General features: G+C 45.2%; 1 protein-coding gene across 1 annotated transcript in view; it reads right to left on the minus strand.

Moving 5' to 3' along the window:
- Positions 1–17,147, minus strand: part of LOC147718297 (nicotinamide N-methyltransferase-like) — a 106,667-nt gene extending 89,520 nt beyond the window's left edge. Inside the window, exon 1 of the mRNA XM_086967184.1 lies at positions 16,921–17,147. Coding sequence (XP_086823310.1) covers positions 16,921–17,147 — 227 coding nt within the window. The remainder of the gene's footprint in view (positions 1–16,920) is intronic.
- Positions 17,148–23,574: the final 6,427 nt, after the last annotated feature.

Consider the following 23,574-nt stretch of genomic DNA (forward strand, 5'->3'; position numbering starts at 1 on the left):
TCACTGGCATAGGAATAATACTCTTTACTGAAGTAATGTTTACCCATCCGCTATCCAACACTTTCACATCTTTTGCATAATAATAATTTGTATCCCTCTGCTTTTTAACACGTTCCTTACCGTTGTACTCACTGGAGAGAGAACAATAAGTGTAACCCTCCCCTAACCAACACTTTCTATACTGTTGAACTCATTGGAGTGAAAATAGTAATTTTTAACCCTTTTGCTATCCAACACCTTTCCTACTGTTACACTCACTGCATTGGGAATAGTATTTTTTACTCTTTCGCTATCCAACATTATTTCTACTGTTGCACTCAGTGGAATGGGAATAATTATGTCTAAACCATTGCTATCCATCACTTTCCCTACTGTTACACTGACTAGAGTGGGTATACTAAATGTTATCCCTCCGCTATTCAACACTTTCCCTAGTGTTACACTCACTGGAGAGGGAATAGTAAATGTTACCCCTTAGATATCCAACACTTTCCCTACTGTTACGCTTAAGCAGTGGGAATCGAAATGTTTACTCATTAACTATCCAACAAATTCCCTAAAGTTGCACTCACTGGAGTGAGAATAGTAATGTTTACCCCTCCTCTATAAAACACTTTCCCTACTGTTACACTCATTGGTGTGGGAATAGTACATTTTACCCCTCAGCTATTCAACACTTTCTAAACTGTTGCACTCACTGCAGTGGGGATAGTAATTGTCCCCCCTCCGCTATCCAACACTTTCCCTAATGTTGCACTCATTGGAGTGGAAATAGTCATTTTTACCCCTCCACTATCCAAGACCTTCCTTACTGTTGCACTCACTGGAGTGGGAATAGTAATTTGTACCCATCCGCTATCCAACACATTTCCTACTGTTGCACTCAATGGCGTGTGAGTAGTAATTTTTACCCCTCCGCTATCCAACACGTTCTCTACTTTTGCACTCACTGGAGTTGGAATAGTAATTTCAACCCTCCCCTAACCAACACATTCCCTACTGTGGCGCTCATTCGAGTGGGAATAATAATTTGTACCCCTCCCCTACCCAAAAAGGTTTCAACTGTAGCACTTACTGGAGTGGGATTAGTAATTTTTCCCCTCCACTATCCAACACTTTCTCTAAATTTGCACGCACTGGGGTGGGGATAATAATTTTAAACCCACCCTAACCAACACTTTCCTTACTGTTGCACCCACTGGAGTGAAAATAGTAATTCTTACCCTTCTTATATCAAACACTTTCCTGACTGTTGCAAAGGGAGAAGTGTGGCTCACTGGTTAGAGCCGCAGACCCTGAAACAGAGATCTGACCCAGGACCAGGGTTCAATTCCCGTCGCGGCAGGGTCTTGGGCTCAACTGTCCGTGGACCTGATAATTCTCGCCACGGTGCCTACTCTAATCATGGGTCCCACTCTGCAACTCTGGGCAATAGCTTGCTTAATCTCCACACCGGCCCTAATCGCTAAGGATGCCTGGCTTTACCTTGGGGTGCCCAGGAGTGGGCGCCTCACAGGAACAGGCCAGGATGGGTTCCTCAGTGGTACAGCGCGGGGACACACTGGCTAGTGTAACCAGGCACTTTATATGCTCAGTTACAGTGGAGTGGGAATAGTATTTTTTGCCTCTCCTCTATCCAACACTTTCTCTACTGTTGCACATACTGGAAATGTAATATTAAGTTTTACCCCTCCTCTATCCAACACTTTCCTTAATGTTGCACTCACTGGATTGGGAATGGTAATCTTTACCCCTCCGCTATCCAACACTTTCCCTAATGTTGCACTCACTGGAGTGGGGTTAGTAATTTTTACCCCTCTGCTATCCAAAATGGTCCCTATTGTTGCACTCACTGGAGTGGGAATAGTACTTTTTGCCCCTCTGCTATCCAATGCTGGCCCTACTGTTGCATTCTCTAAAGTAGGAATAGTGAGTTTTACCTCTCTACTATCCAACGCTCTCCCTAGTGTTGCACACGCTGGAGTGGGAATATTACGTTTTACCCCTCTGCTATCAAACACTTTACTTACTGTTGCACACATTGGTTTGGGAATAGTAATTTTTACCAATCGGCTATCAAACACTTTTCCTACTGTTACACTCACTGGAGTTGGAATAGTAATTTGTATCCATCTGCTATTCAAAATTGTCCCTACTGTTGCACTCATTCGTTGGGAATAGTATGTTTTACCCCTCCGCTATCCAACCCTTTCCCTACTGTTGTACTCACTGCAGTGAGAATGGTAATTTTCCCCCTCCGCTATCCAACACTTCCTTAATGTTGCACTCATTGGAGTGGAAATAGTCATTTATACCCCTCCACTATCCAACACTATCCAACACTTTCCCAACTGTTGCACTCAGTGGAGTGGGAATAGTAATTTTTACCCCTCCTCTATCCAACACATTTCCTACTTTTGCACTCAGTGGCGTGTGAGTAGTAATTTTTACCCTTCCGCTATCCAACACGTTCTCTACTTTTGCACTCACTGCAGTTGGAATAGTAATTTTAACTCTCCCCTAACCAACACTTTCCCGACTGTTGTGCTCATTGGAGTGGGAATAATAATTTTTACCCCTCCCCTAAACAAACGTTTTTCAGCTGTTGCATTCACTGGAGTGGGATTAGTAATGTTTCCCCTCCACTATCCAACACTTTCTCTACTTTTACACTCACTGGAGTGGGAATAATCATTTTTACCCTCAGCTATCCAACACTTCCCCTACTTTTGCCCCACTGGAGTGGGAATAATAATTTTAAACCCACCCTAACCAACACCTTACTGTTGCACTCACTGGAGTGAAAATAGTAATTTTTACCCTTCTTCTATCAAGCACTTTCCCTACTGTTGCACTCAGTGGAGTGGGAATAGTATTTTGTACCCCTTCGCTATCCAACATTTTCCCTACTAATGCACTCAGTGGAGTAGGAATAGTTCTTTTTACCCATTAGCTATCCATCACTTTACCTTCTGTTGCACTCAATTAGGGGTGGGTGGAATTTGCATAATCGTGTTACCCAATCTCGGCGAAACAGTAAAAATCTCTTCGAACACACTGACATTCCGCGAACATGTGGAATTGCTTGTTCGCAATGCTTTTTTACTGTTCACAATCGCTGTTTGCATGCTGGGGGGGGTATTATCTCGCGAACACGCATTTGAGAACACGAACAAGCAAAAAATGTCGCTAAGTCGCGGAACGCAGAATTTTGGGCAATTTCGCGTTCTCTGTGGAACGTGAAATTACCCAAATTCCACAAATTCCGTGAACGGAACGGAATTTACCGCCCAGGCCAACACTCAACGGAGTGCAAAATTTATGTTTAAAGACTATTAAATATGTTAATGTTTTAATTTATAATATAATGTTATTTTTATTAGATTTTAGTTATAAGTGTATGTATATATATAAATGTATCTATATTACCTACTGGTTGTCACCAGTAGGTAGTTATAGTTAGGACCTATTTTCCATAGGAAATTCACAACATTCTATTCCCAATAACTTTAGCATAGGTTGACGAATATTCATAACATTTTTAAAACTCGTGGGACGCTCGGGTCCGCTCCTATCTTGAAAATTTCGTGATGATTCATCAAGCGGGGGCCAAGAAAAAAGGGGGGTCCCAAAACGTGTTTTCACCAAGCAATTTCCCGCAGGAAACTTTAGAAACGGCTACAGTCCGAATTGCTGAACGGAATTACACCAAATTTGATAAATAGGTAGCTCTTGGTTCAGAAAGATCCCTTTTTATTAAATGGTGTAAATCTGTTCAGTAGTTGCTGAGAAAATCAAAAGTAAAAACTTTATAAATCTATGGCCGTGCAGGATCCGGGCACCTTCCCGATCACGAGGTTTATGGTAATTGGCTATCAACACTCCAAACCAGGAAGTGTTGGCAGCCATCTTGTGTCTCGGTAGAAAAGAGGCACAAGAAATCAGTAAAAGAAATACGCAAAATGCAAAAAAGGGGCAGGGTAGAAACATCCTGACCCCCTAGGCCTGCTTAGGGGTCCCACAAGGACCCCCAGGGCCAATTATTATTATTATTTTTTTTAAATCAGCAATCCGTTACAGAGTGTTGTAAAAAGGGGCATGGCCTCGGAACACGTCTCTGCAAAGCAGCTCTCTGGGTCCTACTGGCGGTACCTGGTGGGATAGTTGGTCCCCAGGGACCCTCAGGATTAAGGCGGGAGTAATTCTTCAACTTAAAACACGCCACAGGGCGTGTTTGCAGACACTCAGGCCACGCCCCCTTCCTTCAATATTGTTCAAACGCGCCCCTTGGCGAGTTGTACATTTTGGAATTAATTCTCTTTCAATACTGAGGGTCCCTGAGGGCCAACAATCCAAACAGGTATCCCCAGTATGTGCAAGCGAGCTGCATTGCAGACAGGTGTTCAGAGGCCACACCCCTTTTTACACCTCTCTGCACTGCAGCTCTGTGGCGTTTACTGGAGGTACCCAGTGGGCTAGTTTCACCCTAGCGAGCCTTAAGATTCCAGGGGACTTAATCTCTCAACTTAGAATGGCCACAGCGCCCATATACACAGTGGTGAAGGGATGGGACGGGCCTGAGGTGACGTGTGCAAACACGCCCGTGGCGTGTTTTAAGTTGGGGAAATAATTCCCCTTCAATCTTGAGGGACCCTGGGGGCCAACTAGCCCACCAGGTGTTTCCAGTAAGCACCACTGCGCTGCGTTGCAGAGAGGTGGTCTAGGCCGTTTTACACTTCTCTGCAACGCAGCTCTGTGACGCTTACTGGAGGTACCTGGTGGGTTGGACCCCAGGGTCCCTCAGGATTCAAGGGGACTTTATCCCCCAACTTTTGCGTTACTAATGACAAAAGCCATTTATCACTCCAGGCACAGTATTACAGCTTTGAATTGGTAAAATACCAACCAAGACAACCTGAAATGAGTAAAAGCAACCCCTGACACAGTGTTTCGCTCTACTTAGAGCTCTTCAGAGAGATATAGCTGTGTACAGACACAAGGGAGAACTCAGTATAATTCAAAACAATATGTTTTCAGGAATAGAATGAAGCATAAATTATGCAAAAAAGAAGCAGAGAACACTGGTTAGTTCTCAAGTTTAGGTGGAAAGCATCTCCTGTCTAGAACACCCTCAATGCCAGCGCCACTCTAGATCTGCTCACCTCAAATGTCTACTTTTCTATCAAAGACTTTAAGCATAGGATTAGCAAAGTGATATCCACGCTGAGATAGAAAAGGATAAAGTATTTTGCCATTGCTAAATAAAAGTCTTTAAGCATAAGACTAGCACAGTGCTGTTAATGCCGCATCGTGAAATGACACAGGCCATGTATCTCTCCGGGCATAGTATTACAGCTTTGAATTGGTAAAATACCAACCAAGCCAACCTGAAATGGGTAAAAGCAACCCCTGACACAGTGTTTTGCTCAACTTGGAGCTCTTCAGAGAGGTATCACTATGTCCAGACACAAGAGAGCACCCCGTATTAGTCAAAGCAATACCCTTTCAGGCATAGAGTGACACGTTATTATGCATTTCAACAAAAAATTCTATGAGCATAGTACTAGCACAGTGCTGTCCATGCCGAGCTGTGAAATGACAACAGCCATTTATCACGCCATGCATAGTATTATAGATTTGAATTGGTAAAAAACCAACAGAGCCATCCTGAAATGAGTAAAAGCAACCACTGACACAGTGTTTCGCTCTACTTGGAGCTCTTCAGAGAGGTATAGCTTCCTCCAGACACATGGGAGCACCCAGTATAGCCTCTTAGGTATAGAGTGACGCTTATATTATGCAAAAAAAGAAGCAGAGAACTCTGGGTAGTTCTCAAGTTTAGGTGGAAAGCAGCTCCTGTTTAGAGCACTCTCAACGCCAGCGACACTCTAGATCTGCTCACCTCAAATGTCTGCTTTGCTATGAAAGTCTTGAAGCATAGGATTAGCACAGTGCTATCAACACCGAGATAGATATGGACAAAGTCTTTTGCCATTTCAACAAGAAATTCTTTGAGCATAGGACTAGCACAGTGCTGTCCATGCCGAGCTGTGAAATGACATCAGCCATTTATCACTCCAATGCATAGTATTACAGATTTGAATTGGTAAAAAACCAACAGAGCCAACCTGAAATGAGTAAAAGCAACCACTGACACAGTGTTTCACTCTACTTGGAGCTCTTCAGAGAGGTATAGCTTCCTCCAGACACAAGGGAGCACCCAGTATAGCCTTTAAGGCATAGAGTGACACATAAATTATGCAAAAAAGACACATAGAACTCTGGTTAGTTCTCAAGTTTAGGTGGAAAGCAGCTCCTGTTTAGAGCACTCTCAACACCAGTGACTCTCTAGATCTGCTCACCTCAAATGTCTGCTTTTCTGTCAAAGTCTTTAAGCATAGGATTAGCATAGTGCTATCCACACCGAGATATAAAGGGACAAAGTCTTTTGCCATTTCTACAGAAAAGTCTTTAAGCACAGGACTAGCACAGTGCTGTCCATGTTGCGCTGTGAAATGACAAAAGCCATTTATCACTCCAGGAATAGTATTACAGCTTTGAATTGTTAAAATACCAACCAAGCCAACGTAAAGTGAGTAAAAGTAACCCCTGACACAGTGTTTTGCTCTACTTAGAACTCTTCAGAGCGGTATAGCTTTGTCCAGACACAAGGGAGCACCCAGTATAATTTAAAACAATACCCTTTCAGGAATAGAGTGACGCATACATTATGCAAAAAAGACACAGAGAACTCTGGTTAGTTCTCAAGTTTAGGTGGAAAGCAGCTCCTGTTTAGAGCACTCTCAACACCAGCAACTCTCTAGATCTGCTCACGTCAAATGTCTGCTTTTCTATCAAAGTCTTTAAGCATAGGATTAGCATAGTCCTATCCACACCGAGATAGAAAGGGACAAAGTCTTTTGCCATTGCTTCAGAAAAGTCTTTAAGCATAGGACTAGAACAGTGCTGTCCATGCCGCGCTGTGAAATGAAAAAAGCACAAAACACAGTTGATGTAAACAGAATGTAGAACAATGTCATACATTCACCCCACGTACAAGGATCTGGGCCTAAATCCATCGTTTATTTTCACTCCACACCACCCTGGGTTAGACACTGGCTATATGCAAATCAGCTCTGACCCTGTGCCTCATGGGAACAGTCCAGTCCGAACTACCAAGCCATGTCTTTCCCAGAACGGAATCAAGCATCCAAGGACCGGTTTCTGGCTATCAGCCTTCATCAGCCTGGATAGCTTGACTCCAGTGGTGTGGAGAGCCAGGGACTCACGTCTGAGCATACCCAGCCCACTCGGAGTGAAAATTGCAAAAAACACAGTTGATGGACAGAATGTAGAAAAATGTCATACATTCACCCCAGTACAAGGATCTGGGCCTAAATCCATTGTTTCTTTGCACTCCACACCACCCTGGGTTAGACACTGGCTATAGGCAAATCAGCTCTGACCCTGTGCCTCATGGGAACAGTCCAGTCCGAACTTCCAAGCCATGTCTTTCCGAGACCGGAATCAAGCATCCAAGGACCGGTTTCTGGCTATCAGCCTTCATCAGCCTGGATAGCTTGACTCCAGTGGTGTGGAGAGCCTGGGACTCACGTCTGAGCATACCCAGCCCACTCGGGGTGAAAATTGCAAAAAACACAATTGATGGACAGAATGTAGAACAATGTCATACATTTACCCCTGTACAAGGATCTGGGCCTAAATCCATCATTTTGTTGCACTCCACACCAACCTTGGTTAGACACTGGCTAAATGCAAATCAGCTCTGACCCTGTGCCTCATGGGAACAGTCCAGTCCGAACTACCAAGCCATGTCTTTCCCAGACGGGAATCAAGCATCCAAGGACCGGTTTCTGGCTATCAGCCTTCATCAGCCTGGATAGCTTGACTCCAATGGTGTGGAGAGCCTGGGGCTCACGTCTGAGCATACCCAGCCCACTAGGGGTGAAAATTGCAAAAAACACAGTTGATGGACAGAATGTAGAACAATGTCATACATTCACCCCAGTACAAGGATCTGGGCCTAAATCCATTATTTTTCTGCACTCCACACCACCCTGGGTTAGACACTGGCTATATGCAAATCAGCTCTGACCCTGTGCCTCATAGGAACAGTCCAGTCTGAACTACCAAGCCATGTCTTTCCCATACCGGAATCAAGCATCCAAGGACCGGTTTCTGGCTATCAGCCTTCATCAGCCTGGATAGCTTGACTCCAGTGGTGTGGAGAGCCTGGGACTCACGTCTGAGCATACCCAGCCCACTCGGGTGAAATTTGCAAAAAACACAGTTGATGGACAGAATGTAGAACAATGTCATACATTCACCCCAGTACAAGGATCTGGGCCTATATTTATCGTTTTTTTGTACTCCACACCACCCTGGGTTATACACTGGCTATATGCAAATCAGCTCTGACCCTGTGGCTCATGGGAACAGTCCAGTCTGAACTACCAAGCCATGTCTTTCCCAGACCGGAATCAAGCATCCAAGGACCGGTTTCTGGCTATCAGCCTTCATCAGCCTGGATAGCTTGACTCCAGTGGTGTGGAGAGCCTGGGACTCACGTCTGAGCATACCCAGCCCACTCGGGGTGAAAATTGCAAAAAACACAGTTGATGGACAGTATGTAGAACAATGTCATACATTCACCCCAGTACAAGGATCTGGGCCTAAATCCATCATTTTTTTGCACTCCACACCACCCTGGGTTAGACACTGGCTATATGCAAATCAGCTCTGACCCTGATCTTTTGACTGGGTGTGAGTGTTTGATTGGTTCAGATGCTCTGTCCATTACCTCCCCCTTTTGTACCGCTTTTGGCCGCCATAGGTGTGGCAGGGTACAATCTTCTCGATGACACACAATTTGGCTTTAGAAAAGGCCATGGGACGGAGACAGCATTAATAAAAGCGGCAGATGAAGTCAGAGAGATTATGGACCAGGGAGGTGCAGCTGTGCTCATCCTGCTGGACTTATCTGCTGCCTTCGGCACGGTTGATCATAACATCTTGATCAACCGTGTAGGCAAACTGGGCATCATAGACAAAGCCAAATCTCTTCTGGCTTCTTTTCTGTCAGACCGCTCCCAAATTGTTAAACTGGGTGACTTCTACTCTCCTGTCTTCTCACTACGGTGCGGTGTTCCCCAGGGCTCCTCGCTGAGTCCGACACTATTTAACATCTATGTGTCGGACTTGGCGAGGGTAATTAAGTCCTATGGAATAGGGTTAACATTGTACACTGATGATACGCAGCTGATATTAGCCATCCATAACAACGGAGAAGCAGTGGCAGCAAATTTTCAGGATGGAATGATGACAATCAGTACGTGGATGGACCATAACTGTTTAAAGCTGAATTCGGAAAAGACCGAGGTCCTGATCTTTGGCCGGTTGACTACATCTTGGTCTCCCACTTGGTGGCCGACAGATCTGGGTTCTCCCCCAACTCCAGTTAAAAAGGTTAGAAATCTAGGGGTTTTATTTGATGAGAAGCTGTTGTTCATGAGTCACGCAAACGCAGTGGTCTCATCATCATTCTATACCCTCCGAATGATCAGGAAACTACTGCAGTTTCTTCCGCTGTATGCAGGCAAGACCCTTATGTGCACGTTAGTACTATCCAAAATGGACTACTGCAACGGACTATTGCTAAATGCTTAGGAGCGAGTCATGAGCAAAATGAAGCTAATCCAAAACGCTGCTGCTAGAATTCTGACACGGACACCTAGATTTGTATCAATCTCCCCTATTGTTCGACAACTACACTGGCTTCCATTTCGAAGCCGTACAAAATTCAAGGCCTTGAGCATCACATATAAGGCTATGAATAATATAGGGCCGCATTACTTGAAAAAAGCCCTATGCACATACATGCCAACTAGAACTCTACGTTCTTCTACAGCCCATCTACTGCCAGTTCCCCGTACTAAGAAGGTAAATTGGGGAGACAGGCGCTTCATTGTCGCGGTCTCTAGACTGTGGAACACACTTCCTTTCCACATAAAAAAGAGCCCTTCACTGTTAACATTTCGTAAGCATTTGAAGACTTGGCTTTTTGATCAAGCTTAGGCTACCTTTCGATCAACATGGATCTCTCCTCAATAGCGCCGAGACACCTAAGGGTATGTGTGCGCTCAATAAATAGCAAAAAATAAATAAATAAATAAAATAAGGGTATGCTCAGACATGAGTCCCTTGCTCACTTTGCCACTGGATTCAAGCAAGCCGGGCTGAAGACGGCTGGAATGCGAGAAACCGGTTCTCTGAAGCTTGTTTCCGGTCCAGGGAAGTCATGGCTTGGCAGTTCGGGCTGGACTGTTCCCATGAGGCACAGGGTCTGACTGATTTGCATATAGCCATGTCTGAACTGGGTTGGCAGAGTGGGCTAAAAAACGGTGATGGATTAAACTTAGATCTTTTGACTGGGTGTGAGTGTTTGATTGGTTCAGATGCTCCGTCCATTACCACCCCCTTTTGTACCGTGAAATGAAAAAAGCCATTTATCACTCCATGCATAGTATTACAGCTCTGATTTGGTAAAATGCCAACCTGAAATAAGTAAAAGCGACCCCTGACACAGTGTTTTGCTCTACTGAGAGCTCTTCCGAGAGGTATATCTTTGTCCAGACACAAGGGAGCACCCAGTATAAGTCAAATAAATACCCTTTAAGGCAAAGAGTGACACATAAATTATGCAAAAATGAAGCAGAGAATGCTGGGTAGTTCTCAAGTTTAGGTTGAAAGCAGCGCTTGTTTAGAGCACTCTCAACACCAGCGACACTCTAGATTTGCTCACCTCAAATGTCTGCGTTTCTATCAAAGTCTTTAAGCATAGGATTAGGACAGTGCTATCCACGCCGAGATAGAAAGGGACAGAGCCTTTTGCCATTTCTACAGATAAGTCTTTAAGCATAGAACTAGCACAGTGCTGTCCATGCCGAGCTGTGAAATTACCAAAGTCATTTATCACTTCAGGCATAGTATTACAGCTTTGAATTGGTAAAATACCAACCATGCCAACCTGAAATGAATAAAAGCAACCCCTGACTCAGTGTTTTGCTCTACTTAGAGCTCTTCAGAAATGGACAGCTTTGACCCTACACAAGGGAGCACCCAGTATAAGTCAAAACAATACCCTTTCAGGTATAGAGTGATTCATAAGTTATGCACAAAAGAAGCAGAGACTTTTGGGTAGTTCTTAAGTTTAGGTGGAAAGCAGCTCCTGTTTAGAGCACTCTCAACACCAGTGACACTCTAGGTCTGCTCACCTCAAATGTCTGCTTTTCTATCAAAGACTTTAAGCATAGGATTAGCAAAGTGATATCCACGCCGAGATAGAGAGGGATAAAGTATTTTGCCACAGCGTCATAAAGGTCTTTAGGCATAGGACTAGCACAGTGCTGTTAATGCCACATTGTAAAATGACACAGGCCATGTATCTCTCCAGGCATAGTATTACAGCTTTGAGTTGGTAAAATACCAACCAAGCCAACCTGAAATGGGTAGAAGCAACCCCTGACACAGTGTTTTGCTCGACTTGGAGCTCTTCAGAGAGGTATCACTATGTCCAGACACAAGAGAGCACCCTGTATTAGTCAAAGCAATACCCTTTCAGGCATATAGTGACATGTTATTATGCATAAAAGAAGCAGAGAACTCTGTGTAGTTCTCAAGTTTAGGTGGAAAGCAGCTCCTGTTTAGAGCACTCTCAACGCCAGCGACACTCTAGATCTGCTCACCTCAAATGTCTGCTTTGCTATGAAAGTCTTGAAGCATAGGATTAGCACAGTGCTATCAACACCGAGATAGAAATGGACAAAGTCTTTTGCCATTTCAACAAAAAATTCTATGAGCATAGTACTAGCACAGTGCTGTCCATGCCGAGCTGTGAAATGACAACAGCCATTTATCACTCCATGCATAATATTACAGATTTGAATTGGTAAAAAAACAACAGAGCCATCCTGAAATGAGTAAAAGCAACCACTGACACAGTGTTTCGCTCTACTTGGAGCTCTTCAGAGAGGTATAGCTTCCTCCAGACACATGGGAGCACCCAGTACAGCCTCTTAGGTATAGAGTGACACATAAATTATGCAAAAAAAACACAGAGAACTCTGGTTAGTTCTCAAGTTTAGGTGGAAAGCAGCTCCTGTTTAGAGCACTCTCAACACCAGCGACTCTCTAGATCTGCTCACCTCAAATGTCTGCTTTTCTGTCAAAGTCTTTAAGCATAGGATTAGCATAGTGCTATCCACACCGAGATATAAAGGGACAAAGTCTTTTGCCATTTCTACAGAAAACTCTTTAAGCATAGGACTAGCACAGTGCTGTCCATGTTGCGCTGTGAAATGACAAAAGCCATTCATCACTCCAGGAATAGTATTACAGCTTTGAATTGTTAAAATACCAACCAAGCCAACCTGAAGTTTGTAAAAGTAACCCCTGACACAGTGTTTTGCTCTACTTATAACTCTTCAGAGCGGTATAGCTTTGTCCAGACACGAGGGAGCACCCAGTATAATTTAAAACAATACCCTTTCGGGAATATTGTGACGCATACATTATGCAAAAAAGACACAGAGAACTCTGGTTAGTTATCAAGTTTAGGTGGAAAGCAGCTCCTGTTTAGAGCACTCTCAACACCAGCGACTCTCTAGATCTGCTCACCTCAAATGTCTGCTTTTCTGTCAAAGTCTTTAAGCATAGGATTAGCATAGTGCTATCCACACCGAGATAGAAAGGGACAAAGTCTTTTGCCATTGCTACAGAAAAGTCTTTAAGCATAGGACTAGAACAGTGCTGTCCATGCCGCGCTTTGAAATGAAAAAAGCACAAAACACAGTTGATGGACAGAATGTAGAACAATGTCATACATTCACCCCAGTACAAGGATCTGGGACTAAATCCATTGTTTTTTGCACTCCACACCACCCTGGGTTAGACACTGGCTATATGCAAATCAGCTCTGACCCTATGCCTCATGGGAACAGTCCAGTCCGAACTACCAAGCCATGTCTTTCCCATACCGGAATCAAGCATCCAAGGACCGGTTTCTGGCTATCAGCCTGGATAGCTTGACTCCAGTGGTGTGGAGAGCCTGGGACTCACGTCTGAGCATACCCAACCCACTCGGGGTGAAAAAATGGAAAAAACACAGTTGATGGACAGAATGTAGAATAATGTCATACATTCACCCCAGTACGAGAATCTGGGCCTAAATCCATCATTTTTTTTGCATTCCACACCACCCTGGGTTAGACACTGGCTATGTGCAAATCAGCTCTGAGCCTGTGCATCATGGGAACAGTCCAGTCCGAACTACCAAGCCATGTCTTTCCCAGGCCGGAATCAAGCATCCAAGGACCGGTTTAGTCCTGTTAACACTGTTCTAGTCCTATGCTTAAAGACTTTTCTGTAGCAATGGCAAAATACTTGGTCCCTTTATATCTCGGTGTGGATAGCACTATGCTAATCCTATGCACAGGGCACAGTCAGAGTCAGTTACCACCAGTATCAATCAGAAAATGGGGGTGATCAGGGCAAAATGGATGACTTTCTCACATTAATTCAGATGGCATACAAGAAAGCTGATACTAATCCTGATGGCATACATATGATGCAATGCTCACTCATTAGCCACAAATGACATAAGATGTATAGCGTATTCATGCAGTTCAATCTGATAACAAGTCACAGAATATAGTAAGCAAAGTGAAAGACACTGCTCCCTTGGTTGTGTCTCGCATTTTGTTAATGTTTGGGAGGCGTTGGCAGTCCTCATATGTATTACAATTCAGATCATACAGATGCACATGTAACCTCAATAACCTATTTCTTTTCCATGCCAATACAATGTAAGCCAGCTATTCAGAATACATTCAATTATGCCTAAAGGACACAGTTTTTTTAATTTAGCTCTCAATTGTTTCCATACAAACAGTACAGCACTGTTTTTCCAAATTATGTGGTGTTAAAAACTGGTTATTTTACGCAGCATATCTCTGGGTACTCATCTACTAACGTGGTGTCCCTCACTATATACACTCAAAACATCCAACAGAAAAATAGTTTCTGGTTCTTCATCACTTAGTCTAGATGGTTGGGATCAAAAACTATGTTGAAATTACCTTGAACTTTTCAACCAAATACATTTCAGTCATGTTTCTTTATAAATACCCCACAGGTCTGGCTACATTATTTTTGTTACAAAGTAAATTATTGCTTGGGGTGGATGGAACTCTACCACAAGTAGTCAAGTCACTATCCTGTTTGTCCCACTGTAAACAATCATACAGTGCACCTTACTCCCAATAAATAAGTCTGTGTGCCTCTCCCTCTTCTCTCAGGAATACAAAATTTGTGATAATAGGTTTATGCAACAGGTGGCTTTTACCAACTTACAAATGCTTCATATTTCGTGCTGCTCCAGGTCAGTGACCAGAGGCGACACCAATGTGGAAGTGGTAGGTATGGCATGGAAAACAGTGAGAGGGCACATGCTTGAATCAGGTAAGGCACCTTCCCTGGATCCAAGTGCAGTGCAGTGTCCTCTTCTTGGTAATGGATTGTTTGTTTATTAAAAAACACGCAGTAGACTTAAGCTGCCCTGCTTGGCTGGATTAGACTAACCGCCTGTGTGGTTCCTCTAACAAATATTTAGAGTTCAGTGTGAGTTGTTCATGTTGACTTATGAATAATTAAGGGTGCACAGTGTATTTTCTTTTTGCAGAGCATGCTTTCTGCAGCGGCTCACTCTGCACGCCTCATGGGTTAGATAGGGAAGCATTATAATGCATTACTTGTGCACACCACACTTAAAATAAAGCAGTCTAGCCCCTGATGTGTGGTACTTGGCAAGGGGGGACTTTTTTTCTTCTTTTTAGTGGGGAAAGTGCGTTCATTAATGGTGTCATGGTATGATTTGAATATCTCATGCCTCTGCTTTCAATTCAAAAACAGTGTTCTAGGAGTTCACATGAAATGAGAAGGATCTGAATGTGTTCTTATGTCCCATGAATTGCCCTTCAACAGAGAAGATGCTCATTTACCAGGTCTACCATGCATTATTCTATTCTATTCACCAGGACTTAAAAAGTGCGTGGCTGCCAACAACAGGTTTCCCATCACTAAGCAGATAAGGGGTAAAAGAGGGAAAGTAATTATTAAAATAGAAAAGTATTTAAAACATTTCTAAAAGAGACCTTTGATTAGAATGATTTTAATGACTATGCAAAAATGGGTGAAATCAGCCAAATGTTTTCCACGTTTTAAAAATGTACATAAGAATTGTTAACAAACCAGAAATATATCCTATCAAACATGCAGATTCATACGCACTGATGAGTGTTTCTCTGCAGCATTCATATTTATGACTTAATATTGAAATTAATGGGGATTGTCTGTTATTTTTAAAATGACCGCCACATTGACATAATGGGCCACATTGTGGCTTTGCTCACATGTTTAAAGAAGGCCGCATTGTGCTTCAGAGGTTTCTATAGGTGGTTAAACTTGTGTATGTTGTGCAGCCCGTACAGAAGCATGACACAACTCGTTGAGGGGATTATGACAGGCCTTCGGGATGGTCAATTTATAGCCATGGGGAGGGGCTTTACCGGCAGTTGGATCTCCTCAGCCTGAAGGGTCAGTTTTAGCCGCACTGTGGTCCTGAATATAGTGTGGGGTGGGATTTCCTTTTCAACTTTTGGATAGGGATTCTTTGATGAGGCTGTATATAAAGATTAAGGGCCATATGAAGTCATTTATGTTTTGCGATTCTCAAATTGCGATTTTTTGGGGAATCACAATTAGAGAATCGCAAAACGCAATGTAGGTAGGATTAGCAACATTTTTCGCAAATCCCAATTATTCCTTATTTGCGAATCGGAAATTGAGATTCCGAATTAAGGAATACCTTCTCATTCATTCCAATGGGCTAGAAGGCCCATAGGAATGAATGGGAAGACATTCTCAATTTGTGATACTCAATTACAGAATCGCAAATTGAGAATGCAATTTCAGGGTTGTAAGGGTGTCAATAGGACACCCTTTTGCACCCCTGAAATTAACATGTGTGCACATGTGGTCCACATACATGCCCTAAGGGCATGTATGTGACCCACATGGCACTTTGAAAAATGCCAAAATGTGAATTTTTCAAAGAAATCGCAAAATAGCAACAACCTGAAGTTGGTGGTATTTTACGATTCCTTAAGCCAAAATTTGCACAACTTGGGTGCTTCCTACATTGCATTTAAGGAATCGCACTTTGCGATTCCTTTTTTTCCTTTTTTTGCATGTGGGTTTTCTTGTGCTACATAGCACACTGCCCTAATTGCGATCACAAATGCTGAAATTCTGCGAATTTGAGCATTTGCAAGCACAATTATGCTTCCTACATATGTCCCTAATTGACTTAATTGGAACGGAAGACAATGACACAGAAGTGTGCTGCCATCAGGGAGGTGCTTCAGAGCCTCTGTGCGGCCAGGAGGGGTGATCTAATGAGGCTGGTGGATGCTGGAACAGGGATGGGTTGGCCTCACTAGGCTGAGACGTGAGGTTGCAAGGGAGGTGGCAGCAGCCATGTTAGTCTGCTCAGCGATGAGTGAGCCACCAGGCCACTGCTTTACTTTGTAGCAATTTCACAGCCGTCAGGCCCTGGCACAGACCAGGGCTTTAAATAAAAAGATCATCAATCGCTTGTTGTCGCCCACTAACTATAATTACTGTGTCTGCCTGTTATTGGCCATAGCCAACCTCGGCCCCCTCTCTCTAATCAGCCCCCTTCACAAGCACCACGCAACAAAGGGTAGACTCACTTTCTTTCTAAGGATTATAAGATGAGAGTCTGAAGAGAACATAAGGTTTAATAGTGAGGTGGATCCTTACCCACTGCCCTGAAGCTCACAAATCATCTTTATTGTATGACTCGAGTTCACAGCATCAGGTTCATTCTTCAGCCATTTCTGTACCTCCTGGATGGATTTATGATCTGCACAAGCAAAGGTGATCTCGTTGAAATACTCACAGGCTGGCAGAGTGTAATGGATGTAAGGGCCATAGGAAAGTGCAACCAGGGAGTCTCCTTTGACCTCACCTGTTTGGAAAAAGTTCATACTTGAGTGAACAGAAATCGATTAAGTGTTACACGTAATATTTTTATCAGCTAGAGAGAAGAAATGGACATGTGCATTTTACTCATCCTTAATATTAATATGTTACATATTGTGTTCTACTCAGGACATATGAGTCTACCGCATCCCCTCTTAGGCTCTGCCTTGACCCTCATACCTCACCAAATCTGCCTTAGGGTCAAGGCCCTAAAACCTCTCATATGAGATGCAGCGTTTCAGTGGTGAGAAAGAAAGCAGAGTGTCAATTCCTTGCATATTTTTTTGTTTCAGTATTCAATGAGGATGGGTGGATTGTGGGTGCCCTGTCATTGTTTTTTTTAGGTATTTAGTTGATGGAGTTGCCTCTTTTGTCAATGACAATAATCCGCTATACTACAGCATCCCACTTCTTTACCATTCTTGCAGTGATTATGCAACATATTTATCAACAGAGCTGTGGTGCTGTCATAAAAAGTTAGGCATACAACATTATTTCCCTTTGAGGTATGTTTCTTTTCTCTTCTCACTCTCTATCCAATCTTATATTAATATGCCCCTCTTTTATTTTTTTTACATTCCCTGTTCTTTCTCCTGCTTCACTTGTTTTTTTCACCTTTCATTGTATGCAGTTGTGTTGCTTCAGTCACTTTCACTCTGTACCTTACCTTCACAACCTTTCCTTTACCTGTCCTCACATTGCTTCTTGTTTCTTTCAATAGCAGATTCAACCCCTACATAAATACTTCACCTTCTTAGGGCAAACTTACTACAAAAGTGTAAGCTACATGTCTCCATCCCCAGTGTAAAGCAAATTCTTTTCTCTTGTGAGGGTGGGTGACCTACCTCCCTAACCCCCTCTCTGATCCTCTCTAAACCCCTCTTTCATCTCACTAACCCCATCAGTTTTAGTGATAAGTCTGCCTCTTTTCCTGAAAAACCCCTGTGACCCAACTGCATTTACAACCAACATCTTTACTTACATGTGCGGAGATTCCTCAGTCGGGTCAGAGAATTCAGCACATTTAAGTATAGGCAAACTTTACATTTTATAGTATGTTTTAAAGTACTAAAAATGTACCACAAAGTGTTTTTGGGGAATCAGGCTGCCAACTCTGGAATGAAACAGGGACAGAAATACAACAGGCTTTTAGGCACAGAGGACAGTTATAGAAATATTGGTTAGATTATTGTCAGTATTCATGAATAGCCCGCAGCAGCTCATGGTACTCAGTTACCTGTAGTAGAGCCACACTACTGGTCAGGTGGCAACCCTACTTCTTGACTTTAAAAGGCAGAGACATTTACATCTAGAACTACAGGTAACATGGTGCTTCCTAGTGTTTGGGATTAGAAGACAAGATTCCTCTTGCATCGAGCTCAAACAGTACTTGCACTTGGTCGCTTACTCTCACCAAGCGCAATTCACATAGGTAAACTTAAACTTTGTTTAGGTTTCCTAAGGTTTGGGAATCACAAAGGTAAACATAGACCAAAAAATCAACCTTTACTAGTTTTGGATATTCACAAAGGTAAAGTTAGACCAAGGGTTATGTTATGTTATGATATGTCATAGGCACTTGCAGAGTGCTCGTACACCAAAAGGCTTCATGGCGCTATGGGTAGCGGGGATAGAGGAGACGCGCAATCTAAATTAGGTCACTATATGCTCGCGTGAACAGCTGTGTCTTGAGTAATTTCATGAACTGGGCCTAGGAGGGCACCAACCTTAACTCCTCTGGAAGGGAATTCCAAAATTGTGGGCCCAGGAAGGCAAATCTGGATTGCCGCTCGTGTGAGGAGCCCTTTGCCTGCCAGAAGCATAATCGCGCTACAGGAGTAGCATTTAACTGTTTCCTGCCCCTGGACTGACCGGCGTGAGGAGGTGTGAGCAGTGAGGCCGCAGAGGAGGTGGGAGGAGCGGCCCGGGACTGCGAGGACAGCATACATCATCCACAGCTGTGTCCTCTTCCCGGCGGAGCCGTGCCCCCTCACAGTGCCCGCCCCCACCAAAGTGCCCTTTACTCTTCGCGGCCCCCGCTTCGCGGGAGCCGCTCGTCTGAGGAGCCCTTTGCCTGCCAGAAGCATAATCGTGCTACAGGAGTAGCATTTAACTGTTTCCTGCCCTTGGACTGACCGGCGTGAGGAGGTGTGAGCAGTGAGGCCGCAGATGAGGTGAGAGGAGCGGCCCCGGGACTGCGAGGACAGCATACATCATCCACAGCTGTGTCCTCTTCCCGGCGGAGCCGCGCCCCCTCCCAGTGCCCGCCCCCACCAAAGTGCCCTTTACTCCTCGCGGCACCCGCTTCGCGGGAGCCGCTCGTGTGAGGAGCCCTTTGCCTGCCAGAAGCATAATCGCGCTACAGGAGTACCATTTTACTGTTTCCTGCCCCTGGACTGACCAGCGTGAGGAGGTGTGAGCAGTGAGGCCGCAGAGGAGGTGGGAGGAGCGGCCCGGGACTGCGAGGGCAGCATACATCATCCACAGCTGTGTCCTCTTCCCGGCGGAGCCGCGCCCCCTCCCAGTGCCCGCCCACACCAAAGTGCCCTTTACTCTTCGTGGCCCCCGCTTTGCGGGAGCCGCTCGTCTGAGGAGCCCTTTGCCTGCCAGAAGCATAATCGCGCTACAGGAGTAGCATTTAACTGTTTCCTGCCCCTGGACTGACCGGCGTGAGGAGGTGTGAGCAGTGAGGCCGCAGAGGAGGTGAGAGGAGCGGCCCCAGGACTGCGAGGACAGCATACATCATCCACAGCTGTGTCCTCTTCCCGGCGGAGCCGCGCCCCCTCCCAGTGCCCGCCCCCACCAAAGTGCCCTTTACTCCTCGCGGCCCCCGCTTCGCGGGAGCCGCTCGTGTGAGGAGCCCGTTGCCTGCCAGAAGCATAATCGCGCTACAGGAGTAGCATTTAACTGTTTCCTGCCCTTGGACTGACCGGCGTGAGGAGGTGTGAGCAGTGAGGCCGCAGAGAAGGTGAGAGGAGCGGCCCCGGGACTGCGAGGACAGCATACATCATCCACAGCTGTGTCCTCTTCCTGGCGGAGCCGCGCCCCCTCCCAGTGCCACGCCCCCTCTCCACCAAAGAGAATATCAGTAAGCCCAGTGACGCGCAGCGCGGGACGCGCGCGGGTCGCAGCCCGGGGCTAAGCCCGGGGCTAAGCCCAGACAAAGGGCGGGCCATTGTGTGGCCGTTAGGTGGCTGGAGAGGCTGGGCTGGGCCCTGTCCCTTACATCCCCATTGTTTTGCCCTTCAGACTTGAACTCCCCACGTTTACAACAGCACTTATCTTATCCCCTTGCGTAGTTCTGTGCGGCTGACATCACTACTCTGTGCCAGTAATTGTTTCACTGCCATTGCTTGATTGGTCCATCTATTCATCTTCCTTCTTCCCCTTCATCCGTAGGTCCAAATTTATTCCGTTCACCCTTCAGGTCCTGAACTGACGTTCTTGCTTAAGCCCCATAGTTTTGCCCTGTCAACATGGATACTGCTTCACCTGGGATTGTGGGGGGGAAATCCTACTAAGGGCACTTTAGACAACTACTTCAAGAAATCTACTTCTGAAATTGAAAGGGAAGAAGCCCTAGTGGAGAAAAGGATGGAGCGCCGCCGTTCCATCGAGGGATACAAGGCCAGACATTCAGTGACAGCATCCCCGCAACTTATCACATCCAGTTTAGGGGTGGCCCCTATCACTGAGGATCCTTTCGCAACCCAGGGAATTCCTGAACTATTAAGGGATATCTCTCCCACACCACCCTCTCCTAGGGCCTTACTTAGTCCACCCACTATCGCTTCTTCACCTTTCTGTACTTCTGTGGTAGGTCAGGAAGCTACACCAGTTACCCCCCGCACTGGCAAAATCACCGCTAAAAAGCAACCGAGGAAGATAGAGGCCCCGAAAATTCATGGTCCTCCACCCAATAAGAGAAGGAGGAAGGGGAGTTCCATTCAAAAGGGCAAAATTAGTCACTCTGAATTTGGCAAGGGGAAAGGGGGGGTGTAGCTCCTGTTTCTAAACCTATAGTGGATTCAAGATCTGTAATCACTTTAGTGACCACCCAAGAAGCACCATCACTTAAAACTGTTATTTCCCTCTCAGGTGCCAAAACCGAGGGTATACAGCCGATTGTCCCCACTTTTGAGCTACTCGAGCAATTGCTCAAGACGCTCACTTCTCCTATCCTAGATAGATTATTGGCCATTGAACAACGGCTAGGGAACTTGGAACAGGCTATTGTCAACAAGCCGGACAAGCAGAAGGCCCCCTTTATTTCTAACTCAGCATTGGCTACGGACAGTTTAACCAATATCTCAAAATCTACTTTAGCCGAAGCGGCTCATACAACATCCACTACTACCACAACGGCCTTATTCCCTAAGCCCAATGCTCTCACTAAAAAAGTGAACTACAATCCTCAAGGGTCTACATCCTCTACTATTTCCCCCCGACCAGCCATGCATACGGAAGGAGCTATCCCGAAGGGTGGAAACAGAACAGCTGCAAGACCATCCCAGCCGGCTGGAGAGAGGGAACCCCCAAGTAGAGTAGTAAAACGCAGAATTCCTTAGGTTGAACTTCCTCCGGAAGGACTACCCTATGTAGTGGTGCTTACGGGTGTCCCCATTCTTGACCCAGATAAGCGAGAAGGTCCCCAGCAGCTTAAAAACAAAACTATGTATTGGTTGTCTAAGAATAGGCCACTCCCAGGTAATGTCAATGGGGACATAGTTCACGTGCGCCGACTCCCTTGGTTGGGGGGGCGGGAGAAAGACATTGAGGGTGATCTGATTGTGATTAACTTTAGGGACCCAGAAGCTGTTAAGCATATTTTGAGTTGGATGCCAGGGAACCTTGGCAAATCAATTATGCCGTGTGACTTAACTTATTTCTATCCCAGAGCCCTAGTAGCCACCCTGACATGCCCCTGGCCTTCTATGGCCCTGACTGGTACACTATGCCCAAAACATAACAATCATTACTTCCCCCCGCAGCCTGGCCCTACGGCTTCAAAGAATGCATATGGGTGGGAATCCATACTGCAAAGGGGATATGGTACAAACTTTAGGAGGTTGGACTACCCTCTTGAAGTAGGGGGGATGGACCATTTGCTTCCTTTTACACCCCTGGAAGTTAGTAATAGATTCGATGCTTTTTCTGGCTTGGACTTATGTGATTGACGCCTTGGCACTTCTCCTAGTCATCCTGCTCTGGAGAGGGGGCTAAGTGCACGGGATGTTAATTCCTATTCATCTAGTGCAAACTCCCCTCCCCAGATGCTAACTGATTCCCATGGCATGATTCAAACTCTTTCACCTACTTCCAGCCATAGTCCATCTCCTTCTTTAGGGATTTCAATCTCACATGTAAGCAGTGATAGTGACACTAAAGGGGGGCAGGGACTTACATTGCATACTCCTTCTAGAGCTCTGAGGGTACTGTCATGGAATGTAGCAGGCATTGTCAACAAATTGCACACTGAAGACTGGGATACCCTAATAACAAATAGTGACATTTGTCTCTTCCAAGAGACATGGGCGAGGGAACCCGTGCACAAAACTGGATATGCAACATTTGAAATTCACGCTACTTGGAATGGCCAGGGGAGGCCCTCGGGTGGTTTGGCGGTGTAGATAGCGTGTCATATTGGTTGCACAGCAGAAACTTTAGCCACGTCCTCTCAAGATATCCAGTGCGTTGTACTGAATTGGTCGGGCGTCCCCAAGCTGGCAATTATAAATGTTTATTCTCGCCCAGTTGGCCCTACGGTGCAGTCCACCACACTAGAAGATCTTACGTCCTTTTTGGGCCAGCTGCCGACGGATTATAAGGTGATAATGGGTGGAGATTTTAACTGCCACTTTGAGCCCTTAGAGGGCCTGAGGGAAGGGGCCCTTACGGCTGAAGACGACGTTTGGGGCATTCCAGTGTGTCAATCGCCCCACCCGAGATCTTGGTCCCCACTTGCGGTCCAAATCATGTCGCTGACCTTAAACTTTGCGTTAAGAGCCTGCAATGGACGCACACCCTCAGACACCCCCTCAAAATGTACATTTAACAGGAAAAATCATGAGTCACGACTGGACTACATTTTTCTAGATACCAGTCTCTGGCCAAAGCTTGAGGATTTTAAAATAATTCCCCGCACAGATAGTGACCATAACGCTCTCTTACTTTCTCTGGCCTATCCTCCAGTATATCCCAGATCACCTACACCTGAGGATAGAGATGATCGGGGTTATTTGGTTCTAACCTCTAATAGGCGTAGGGTGAAATTGCAGAAATTCTCCAAGTCAGATGAAAATATTGGGAAAATCTACGACTTGGTGCTGCCCAAATTCGAGGCCCTGAGTGATTTAGTTAGCCTATCCAGCCCCCAGGATTTACTTAAAACTCTACCTCTCATCCATGAAGATCTAGTGGGAGTTCTAGGTG

The sequence above is a fragment of the Lissotriton vulgaris genome, chromosome 4_1 (genome assembly GCF_964263255.1).
Source record: "Lissotriton vulgaris chromosome 4_1, aLisVul1.2, whole genome shotgun sequence".
Lineage (NCBI taxonomy): Eukaryota > Metazoa > Chordata > Amphibia > Caudata > Salamandridae > Lissotriton > Lissotriton vulgaris.